Here is an 11,984-nt window from a genome sequence, read left to right on the forward strand (position 1 = left end):
AGTTCAATGGAAGAAAGACATATATAGTTATTAACGAAAAATAATGAAAAAGAAAAAAAAAATTAAAGATAATGTTTTTGACAGTACCACACTAACCCCAATAGTACTAATCAATAACATGATCTATACATCTAGACGATCCACTATCCCCTCATTATCATTATTTATGTAACACCAACTTATAACGTACATATTATAACCGTAACTGGTATATATATACCTATAGTGTGTATATATATATATATTGTGTTATGTATTTATTCAAAAAGCTTCTCTTATACTGACAAGTGGCATAACGGGTCTGACGACGACGGCGACGATGATGATCTGGCAAAGCTCCATAGGTCATTCTCATTGTAGACTTGAGCCTGCGAGCCTCTACTGGCTAAAGCAGCAGTACTAGTACCGGACCGCAGGCCGTACGGATACGACAACTGTACGACGTCGTCCTCGTCTTCCGGTGGATCGGGGCTGCAAAACGACGTCGCCGTCATGTTAGGGTCGCCGAAGCAGGATAGCGGCTTCGACGTCTCCGGCTCTTGGCCGTTGAGCTGCGATGCCACGAGCCGGTCAAGCGCCACCCAGTTGGTGGGATTGGGCTCGTGAAGGTTATCGCTCTGGTGAGGGTCGGTGTCCAAGAGCATCTCGTCCATTGATTGATAGGACTTAAAACCACGATCATGATGATGATGATGATGATTATCAAAATTGTTGATGGGAAGTGAGTTAGGGATAGTACTTGGGCTCTCGAGCCTAGGAAGATGCATGAATCTTTCATGAAGAACTGTATGATGATCATGATGACCAACCATGTTGTTGTTGTTGTTATTTGATGAGAGAAACCTCTCGGATATATTGTTGTTGGTGGTTAGGGAATCGTTTTCAAGCTTGCAAGTTCTTCCCATGTAGAGGAGTATCTGATCCAAAACACCGTCGTTTCTTGAACATTGCATCTGATGATGGTGGTGATGAGAGTTGTTCGAGTCCACGGACATATTGGACGATGATTTGGGACTGTCCAGTGCTTTCTGGTAATTCTTTTTCTTGAACACCCGGCAAACCACCCACCCGTCCTCCGGTACCGAATCCACCGATATCGGATTAGAAACCTGTTTTTTTTTTTTTTTTTCCCAATAAATGAAGAGAGAATAACTGATATCAAACACCAGGATTAGAAATAACTGCGGCTTAACATGATCATAATTTCTTCATCCCATAATTCCCACATGAAGAAATAGCTAGTACATGCTAATCTATTCGATATGGCTTAGTAAAAGCTTGTACAAACTATAAGGCAAATAATCCATATTATAGTTTTCTTTCTCATTCTCATTGTCGAGTAGAACATATACAAAATATATAGTAAATAAAACAGTGTTGTACAAAGGAAAAACCAAGAAGCAAAAAGTAAAAGGAATAGAAGGCAAGTGATGATCAATCAGTTTACTAATGCTATATATCACTACCGGCGTTAATTTCTAACTAATTATTACAGATTCGCATATTGAAACTAAAAGACCAGTAAACAGTTTTAGTACATGACTATAATTTCGACTGGTAGAAAAACTAATCATGATCATAATGACTAGAGATATTGTTATATACTTAAAAACATGATTTTTTTTTTAAAATTTCAGAATCAGCTTAAACTGTTGCAATAAAAGACAAGAGTTGAAAAGTGTTTGGTGCCAAACTGAGATAAAAAGGTAAATTAATCAATGGAGAGAACTATTGAAGGGCTTACAGTAGTGGACTCATGGCCGGTGCTTTCATCTAGCCTATATTCATGCATAATCCAGTCGGACTTCTGTCCATGTGGAGCTCTTCCTTTGTAAAACACCAAGGTCTTTCTCAATCCAATCCTTCTAAACCCACTATAGATGATCTTATCCCGTCCGGTCGCCTTCCAAAACCCGGCCGCGGTGGCGCGGTTCGTTCTAGTCCCGGTCGGGTATTTCTTGTCCTTGTGACTAAAGAAGTACCAATCATTCTGCGGCGTGGATCCTATCTTGCACTTCTCTGCATGAACACCACAATACAAAAGCACAATATTTAATTAAGTAAACTGATCAAATTATAATATATAATTAACTAGAGTACTAAAGTATATATACTACCTTGGATATCCCATGGTTCAAGCTTGTTAAGATCAACTTCACGAATCACATCGAGATCAATCTTCTCAAAAGCCACTTTCTTCCTTAAATAATAGTGAAGAAGCTCCTCTTCGGTGGGATGAAACCGGAATCCGGGAGGAACCTGAGATTGGCCGTTTATTGATAAATTCATGTCCTCAGACATTGAAATCACCACTAAAAAAAAAAAAGTACTAGTGATTTATATATATTGTATATAATGTTGTGAAGGGTTGGTAAATAATTTGATCAAAAACCGAAGAAAAGAAACCAAATTAATGAAAGCTGGGAAACAAAAGAGATGAAGAAGAAGAAGAAGAAGAGGAAGAAAAGTGGGGGGATTAATTAGCTGGTGACAGGCATAGAGGAAAAGGGAAAGAGAAAAGAGGGACGAAGGACGATTATAACAAGATGTGCGTAAAGGGTAACGCAGTCATGATAATTTATAATGGGCGTAGGGCAATGAGGAAGGGTCCAAAATTGCATGAAAAGCTTAAGGTATCATGGCCATTAGTGTACTTAGTGTGGGGTCCATGCCCTTTGGAGAAGAGCCAACCACCTAAAACTATAGGCCTAGAGAGAGAGAGAGAGAGAGAGAGAGAGCGCGCCAAATTAGAGAGAAGAAGGGTAGGGAGGGTTGTAGGGCCCGCATTATAGGTAGTAAGAGAAGAAGGAAAAAAAAAAAAAGTGGGGTCAGCTCAAAGGCCTAAAAAAAGAAAAAAAAAAAAAAAAAAAGCGTTAGAGGCAACAATATAAAGTGTGTGCGGAGGGCACGCCCACATCTCAACTATGACCTTCGACCTTAATATCTATCTGAAAAGCACCTCTAAAACCACCACTACTATCCCCCCAAAAGAACTCTCTCTCTCTCTCTCTCTCTCTCTCTCTCTAGAACGTCACTCGTTTTACTTGTGCAACCACCTCAACGACAAGAAGGCCAAAGAGAGAGATGATGGGGTCGGAGGCACTGAGCTTTCATTCATGGTCCCGTAGGAGAAGAAAGATATGATGGTTGTTTTATTATTATTTTTTTTTCTCCCTTTTCTTTTAGTGTGTGGTCGTGGAGAGACTCTCATCAGAAATTGTTTTTTTTTTCTTTCTTTTTTTTTTTTTCTAACAAATCTTGTCACATTTTTTCTTTTTTCAAAATTTAAAATATCTCATACTATAGCTACTATAAATTGCTGTCACCAACTCCCATAAGACGCCCAGTACATGCTTGACACATAGTACGTACGGGCTAGGGGAAAAAAGAAAATTAGGAAAAAAATATACGAGAGATCTTTTAAAATCACATCTTTAACTAATAGATCAGGTTCTTTCAGTTCAAGGTCTCAACAGAAATGTACAAAAATGTTAATGACTTCGCAGCAATATTGGTGGAAATGATAGAATGAACTCAAAATATATATAACGTATTATGTATACATACATATACATATATATATATATATAGATACATATATACACACCCACACACACAGTAAAGGGATGCTAAGTTGGAGTGTTCACAACCACTTCAATGGTTAGTGTAGAACAACATTACCTTATTTCTAGCTGTTTTCTTTTCAAATTTCTGTTTCACCTTATTGTGACTTACCAAAGTCATAACTGCTTTCCCCTTATTTCTTTCATTTGATATGAGAGAATAGACAAAGCTTTGGAATGAAAATTTGGAGCTCAAGTACCCATCAGTCTTTTCTATTGCGTATGTGCCGTTTTCCTCCTTTCAAGTGCATATATTTATTGAAAATATAATTTTGCGTTAATCTCACAAATGGTCCTTATAGTTTACCCTCTATATATTCCACTTTAATCCTGTCACACAATTACTCTTTGAGGTTTTACTTTGTTTTAATTTTGGTTCTTCTATTACTTAAGCGTTAAATATTTGACGAAATCTATAAAAATTAAGGACTAAAGTTATAAACGTCTAATTAAAGTTTAGAAATAAAAGTTAATTTGCAAAGATAGTCTTAAAATTTCAACTGTTTCCATTTTTGGTCCTAAATTTAGACATCTTTTGTTAAATATTTAACACTTAGGAGACGTTTGGTTCATGGATCATTAGAATCATGAGATTAGAATCATTTTTGATTTACTTGTATTTTTTGTGAGAGAAAACACTGTAACGAACCATGAATCATGATTCAAATCAGGGTATAAATCCCATTACCAAACATCACCTTAGTTATTGGAAAGACTGAAATCAAAACAAAATAAAATCTCAGGGACCAACTATGCAGCGTTTTAAAAATTAAGAACCAAAATGAGATTAAAGATAAACCTCATGAACCATTATGAGATTAACCCTTATATTTTACCATATAGTTTCGTTTTCCTGCCTGAAGAAAAGTTCATTTAGCTAGCTTTAAGAGTGAGGCCCAAAATTAAACAACATCATGCTCGTAAAGTATGACGGCCTAAAGGGGAACAGAATGAAAGACCAATTTGGAGTCGTGGTAGAGACATCAAGAGATTCATGGTAGCGTAAAAGAAATAAACTGTTTGAAACTTTACAACTTGTTATAGCTAAATAAAAACGTTGTGTAGTTATAAACTATTATAAATTCCAATTTTTCTCATCAGTCCTTGAAAATCCAATTAATTAAGAAATCCTCTATATTCGTCTACACAATTTGGTCTTTACATTCACATGTAATGATGCACTTTAAAATGACAGAGACCGTAGAAAACCGTGATTTACCTATAGCATTCACTCTGATTTAGTAAATGCATGATCACATATGATCAATGCTAAGTGCTATAGGGCTACCTGCTAATATTCCCTAGCTTATCTCAAAACGTTGCTATCCGAAAACGAAATTTGATAGCAATTAGCTAATTACTTGTTTGTTTAGATCAGGAGAAGGGTTGAAAAATTTCATATAGTCATGCCTAGCATTAATTAATGAAGATTTTTAGCAATAGTTATACAAGACTTACCTATCATTCCAGAATGAGATCAACACAAAAAAGAGGAGCATTTTATCATTTACATCTACTTCCTTTGTATTGTATCGAATAAACAAAGGCCTCTAGTTTTACCTAGTTTAGAATGTACCAATTCTCTTCTTCGGATATATATATTGCTGTATTTATGTATGCACAGTAGTGAAAGGAGTTTCCAAGACCCTAATTCTGTGTGACCCATTACGGAACTTTATACACACACACACACACATATATATATATATATATATATATATATTTGCTCAAAATTCATTAGGGAACTTATATAAATACTCACGTAAGACTCGTACACTGTCGCAAAAAGACAAAAAAAAAAAATTTCATTCAATTGGCCTTTGAATGTTGTACATAATAGTTAGGTATTGTGCCTTAATTCCACACCAAGTACTAGTAGTACTTAAGCCTTAAGCCAAGAGATTAGTGACGTCATCCTGGCTAAATCTTGCGCAATAAGTAGAATTTTCAACTTAATAATTCTCTTTTATCTTTTCTAACGGAAGGTTACGTGATTGGTCAAATGACATACACATGGCGGCAGGGGACTCGTTGACTCTCATGTCAATTTAGGGGGGATATATATATATATATATATATGTGTGTGTGTGTGTGTGTGTGTGTGTGTATATGTGATATGCACTAATTAGTTCATTTAATGAAATATTCATTATAATGAAGCATGTAGTGTACAAAGTTTACAAGTCTATAAGATATAATGGTATCATAATGCAAAGTCAATCCAAATATTAACAACCTTAGTCACTACAACTCGATCGCATGGATCCATGTGGCCAACACTTCTCATGTTAGCTTTTATGATTGTGTTTGAGTATACTTACCGACATACTCTGTCCACTTGGCATCCGTTTTAGTGCCCATCTCTCTCTCTCTCTCAATATATAACGGTAGCACTAACAATGTTATGTATGTGTATATATATATATGATATATATGCAAAATATTATATATATATATATATATATATATATTCTGTTATGAGGTCTCCATGTCTTAGCTTTAATCATGATCGTTATTCCTCTAAAATTCTATGGCTAATCATGATTTCTGGGAGACAAATTGACGGAGCAACCACTTCTACTAACCTGCACTGGACATCTCATCTCCCCATCACCTTATTACTTTCACAATATTTGTTGTTGGGTTGTAGTTGAATATATATATATTTCCAAAACATTCTATGTAATCCAACGATATAATACCTTCTTTAATATTATATATATGTAGCTCCAAAATTTTTCCCACTTTTTGTTAGCTAAATTTTATGTGGTATTGTCAAATTAATGACGTGATTTATTACAACATATCTTATATTAGGATTTCTAGAGAGAGAGTGAGTGTGTGAAAAAGCTGGATTGAATATCAGATATGACCGGATTAGTGAAATGTGATATGTATTGATTAATTTTAGGAAAATTAATATAAAAATTTAAAAAGGTGGGCCCATGATATGTTGATGAAAACTATGGAAAGTTTGCATGAGAAGCCATTTAAGGATGCCAATTATGTTGTTGGAAAGCATCCTCCCATCATGACGCAATTTCTGGACGTGCCCAATTTGTACGTATAAAGTCCTATCTACACTCAAACAATTGATGAGAAATTTTATCATTTCAGAATTAAAAAAAAAAAATGAACCGAATGGCCAATAAGACATTTTTCTTTTCATTCAAAAGTTGCAATTTGTTATTTTTTAAATGTATAATATCTTTGTTTTCAATGCTATTATTCTTCATAATAAATAATTGACACCGAGATAATATAGGCATCGTTCATTTTATCGAGTCGAGTTTTTAATTTTAATTTTATTACAGTTAAAATCTTTTACAAAAAGTTACATCTAACTTTTTATGCTACAGTTAAAAGTTCTCACATAAAGTCACATTTCAACTCGAATTAAAAATTCGAATCAACGAACTAAACGAGACCAATAAAAAACAACAAAGACATTAGCCCAACAATAAATGTAGCATACACATATGACTCTCGGATAAAATCTTGGTGGATGAGAGACAAACAAGTATGTACTTTAGTGATGTATATTGTATTAATTACGATATTCAACTCAACATAAGTTCCTTCCGTTAAATATAATTAAATGATGTCTTTTCTTGAGCGAAACTAATAAATAAATAATGTCTTTGATCTGGTTGTATGGTTTATATAGGGACCTATCTGATAGTATATTCTCTAGATTCAAGGATATAACGTCCACGTATGAAAGTATTTATGTATATATATATATGCCCCTATATACACTTTGAAGATCTACATATATATATATATATATATATATATATATATATAGAGAGAGAGAGAGAGAGAGAGGAGTTTTAAATATGCATATATAATGTTAAAAGTCTGCTTCTGTTTTTGCTTTTACAGTTTTTTCGTTTTAAGTGAGTCGTTAATGCTTGTTGGAGTCATCGTGACGGCAGTTACATGTATTTATTTAAGCACTCGATCATCGTTAAGTATATGCATTACATCATCTTTTTAGATTGTCATAGTAATAAAATATAGACTTTTCTTTTTGATATTAAATAAAATAATAGACTCAATTTGAGAGAGTCGACAGAGGAGTTTATTATTGCTATTGTCTATTTTCTTTGGGGCTGGGGAATTATAATCTATGAAAAAAATTAATTTAGTATATCGTGCATTTTAAAGCAAAAAAAAATACTTTGGTTTATCATTTTCTTTAATAGTACTATCTAAAAAATACGCGAACAATTAAAAAATTACATCAATTTTGGTAATTCAAAGCCCTTTTAAGATATAAAATGTTATTTCTATCCTTTTAATTTTTTGTTTTTGCAGATAAATTTCTATCCTTTTAATTAATTAACTATAAATATTCTTTTCAGATATTCGAATCTAAAATCTCACATCTAAATCAGTATCACCGCAGCTAATAAATGTGATCAATTGCACTGTCCATCCCTGCTACTAGCCCGTTATCCAGCTCTGCCACAAGTATTGCAGCAAATCCCATTGTTGGTCCCATGACAAGCGCGCCATCTAAAATATAGCTCCACGATAAATAAATTTTGACTATTTTCAAAGATTTAGTTGTACTTATTATTCTTCTTATAGTTGAGTTTTGTGAATATATATATATACATATATAAAGATAAAAATCATATAAATTATTTATTAGATGCATATAAACAAAGTATTTGAAAAGGTCGTTGTATGATTAAAATGTATAGACAAGAATACATCTAAGAAAATTTATTTGAGGGGAGCTATTAGGAAAAAATAATTAGAAAGACTCTGGTAGGAAAAAAAAAGTGACTACAAGAAAGAAAATATTTCGGTAATTGCACATTTTAGAAAATGTACATTATCAAGAGTATATTAGGAAAAGAGTGTTTGATAAGGTTCATTTGAGAAGCAGCAAAAAAAAAAAAAAAAAAAAAAAAAAGGTAGTAGAAGAGTTTGGAGGAAAAAAAATGAAGGATCAAAAGATGTAAATAGAAAAATATGGAGGACTAAAAACTAAAGTAAAAAAGCAAAAGTACGCCAAAAAGGGGAGCGGAATTGTTGAAAACGAATTGTTTTTTATATACATGTCCAGTATTATTTATTAGGTACATATAAAAAAATGTTTTTTGAGATCGTTTCATTAAAACAAGTATACGTAGGGACATATATGAAAATAAATTATTTTAACAGTATAATTAGGGAAAAAGTATTTGTCAGGATCACATTAAAAAAGAAAAAAAAAGAATGTGCAGTAGGGGATAGTGATAAGAATGTACAAAGGAAGGAAGGCAATAAAAATAATTACTTGAACAGAGACAAATTAAAAAAAGTAAAAATAATGTAACAGAGTGAATATAAAAAATAGACAAGATATTAAGAAGGGATCAAGCAACCAAAAAAAAAAAAGTAGTAGGAAAGTAAGTAGGAAAAAAAGATGAAGAACTAGAAGATGTAAATAGAAAAGAAGTGAGTACCTAAACTAAAACAAAAAGTGAAAAACAAGCAAAAAGAAAAACACAAAGAGGAGATCCGTTGAAAAAACAGTATTATCTTTTATATATATGTTGAACATTATTTATTAGGTGCATAGAAAAAAAATGAATTTAAGATGGTTTCAAAAATAAAAGTTTAAGTGGAGACATATATGAGAAAAAAGTATTTTTAGAGGACAATTAGGGGAAAAGAAGAGGAATCACAATTAAAGTAAGAAGATAAGGACAAGAAAGGGAAAAGATGGTAAGAATAAAATAAAAAGGGGAAAGAAAAAAAGGCGCAGAAAAATGGGACGATACATATTTGTCCCAACCTCATATAGGCGAAATGTTTTGTTCTCTATGGACAAAACGGTAAAAGCGCTAAGATATAGTAAGGTCCTGTTTGGAAGAGTTGGTGCATTTACTTTTAACAGTAGAAGAATAAAAGTATAAGCGAGTGCTTTTCAATTTGGGTACATTTATTTGATGGAATGAACATTAGAATGAAATGACAATTCCTAAAATCATGTCATTCTTATGTTTGGTACGACAAATAGACAAAGCAAGCACTATTCTTATGGAATTGTTAATGGTTGATTAACAATTTCTAAAAATGATCCATGACCATTTTATTATAAAATTGATATTAATTAAAATTATTTTTTCCTTATTTATCCCTTTTAATGTTCTAAAATTTACTTTAAATAGTTTCTCACCATTCCAATTTTAAAACATTATTAATGATTAAATGAAGGAGTATTTTAGTCAAAATATATATTATTCCATTCTATTTCAATGACTAAGCGAGCATAACAATTGTCATTCCAATACTAATTCTAATGCTCAACCAAACAGTATAATTTGAATAAATCATTTGATCTATTCCTATTTTCATTTCATTATATTATTATTCTCATTTCATTATATTATTATTCTCATTTTATTATATTCCTATTCTCATTCCATTCCACCAAATCAAACGTCGTCTTCGTGTTTGAATAATGCATAGAAAAGACTTTTTTGTTTTCTTTTTTTTAAAAGAGTTTTTAAACGTGTTTGGTAAATAAGTTAAAAGCTCTTATTATTTAAAAAAATATTGCAATAAAAGGATAAGAATGACATTTTTAATTTGTTGATCATAAACAAAAGGTAAAAAATATAAATAAAAAATTTTATCATAAGCACTTTCATATTGTCTATCCAAGCAGCCTCCAAAGTAGCTTTTTAGACTAAATAAGGTAAAAGTAGTTTTTTTTTTTTTTTTTTTTTTCCTTTTAAGACAATCCAAACATACAAGTCTATGAAAAGTATTTTTATTTACCTTTTTAACCTTGTGTGAACAACAAATTAAAAATATCATCCATATCATGTTATTATATATATATATATATATATATTTAACAATAAGAGCTTTTGATGACTTATTTACTAAATATGTTCAAAAAGTTATTTTCAAATAAAAAGGCTCTTTTTCATGCACTATCCAAACAATAATTAAAAACCCTCACTTATACTTCTCTTGTTCTACTGCTTAAAAGTAAAAACACAAACTCTTCCAAACAGGCCTTAAAAATAGTAAAAATAATTGGGGGAGAATTAAAAAAGACACCTAAAGTAATCAACACGTTTTGATTTATGTACATTTCCAAGGTTGTGCAAATAGTTTTTATTTTAGGACTTTCTCTAATAGGTCTCCCTACTGACAATGTCAACTTATGATCGTTAATCTAGTTAAAATCATATTAAGTTAAAAAAGTATGCAGAATAGATAATTTTTTTATATAAATCTAACGACGGAAAAGCAGAGAACTATCGATAATTTATTTTTTCTAATTCTACTAGAGAAACTCCCTTCTATTTTTCCTTGAAAAAACTACTACGACTTTTAACAAATATATTCCCTAAACTGAAATTTGATCAAAACCAAATTGTGACGAGAGGAGATAATATTAAAAGTCAGCATTTTATACTCGTTTCTCTCTCTCTCTCCTTTTTTTTTCAGAAAAAGAGAATTATTATCATTTGTGTAAAAAAGCTATTTGTCCTCATTTTCAAAGCAAAGTAAGATTAATCGTTTGATTAGTGAAATAATTAACTTAATCATTCATTTTATTTTCTTCTTATCATACCAAACAAGATTTTTAAAAAATATATGAAATGTTTGATAGATCCCTCATTTTTCTTTCCTCCTTGCCAAATGGAAGAAAAAAACTTTCTCTCTTTAAGCATAGCTACAATTAGCTATGACAATCCCATTTTTAGCAAATTTTCTTTTCAGATTTGAGAGTAGATAATATTTACCAGCCACATTACTTTGGGCTTGTTCTTTTAGAGTTTAACTTGAGTATAATTCTTGAGTTGAATTTCAGTTATAACTTGAGTTGAACTTGTAACTTCAGTTTGTGTTTGGTTGTGTACATTTGAGTTATGGTTTGAGATAAGAATCTTTTTGAGTTTGTGTTTGAGTGAATCAAAACTTGAATTTGTATTTAGATAGTATTTTAATAAAAACTCAATGCTGAAGAAAAATTTTAATAGGGTATATGGGTCGGGTTTTATTCGTCTTTTCGTTGTCAACGCATAGAAAAAAAATCATCTCAATCAGAATAAAAATGAAAAAGTTATAGCATTTTTAAGAATAGAAAAAATACTGTTAATTAATTTGAGTTCGAGTTTCTGAACTCGAGTTGAAGGGGAAACTTGAACTCGAGTTTTAGTCCTAAACTCGAGTTTGAACTCAAGTTTAAACTCGAGTTTAAACTTAAAAGAACATAAACTCGAATAAAGTTGTAACTCGAGTTGTATTTTTTTGAATTTTTCACTTAAAAGAACAAACCCTTTGTCTCTCTTTCAATTTTTTTGCAGGAAAAATTTTATAAGTACTTGTCTTAAGATCAAA

At 31.6% G+C, this 11,984-nt stretch overlaps 1 protein-coding gene across 1 annotated transcript; it reads right to left on the reverse strand.

The window, feature by feature from the left end:
• Positions 1 to 231: 231 nt before the first annotated feature.
• Positions 232 to 2,453, reverse strand: LOC21398464 (NAC domain-containing protein 43). The gene is made up of 3 exons (XM_010101914.2): positions 2,118 to 2,453; positions 1,745 to 2,019; positions 232 to 1,109 (listed from the first exon to the last, which is right to left on the reverse strand). Exons 1-3 carry the CDS (start codon positions 2,299 to 2,301, stop codon positions 276 to 278), a joined length of 1,293 nt encoding a protein of 430 aa, XP_010100216.1. The 5' UTR covers positions 2,302 to 2,453; the 3' UTR covers positions 232 to 275.
• Between the last annotated feature and the right edge of the window lie 9,531 nt (positions 2,454 to 11,984).

The sequence above is a fragment of the Morus notabilis genome, unplaced genomic scaffold, assembly GCF_000414095.1.
Source record: "Morus notabilis unplaced genomic scaffold, ASM41409v2 Scaffold1388, whole genome shotgun sequence".
Classification (NCBI taxonomy): Eukaryota; Viridiplantae; Streptophyta; class Magnoliopsida; order Rosales; family Moraceae; genus Morus; species Morus notabilis.

Excerpts from the sequence above, each read along its gene's own strand:
- LOC21398464 (XM_010101914.2), bottom strand. The coding sequence starts at position 2,301 with ATGTCTGAGGACATGAATTTATCAATAAACGGCCAATCTCAGGTTCCT. Across the intron at positions 2,020-2,117 it reads TGAACCATGGGATATCCAAG|AGAAGTGCAAGATAGGATCC; the intron begins GTAGTATATATA and ends GTGTTCATGCAG. Across the intron at positions 1,110-1,744 it reads CCGGCCATGAGTCCACTACT|GTTTCTAATCCGATATCGGT; the intron begins GTAAGCCCTTCA and ends AAAAAAAAACAG.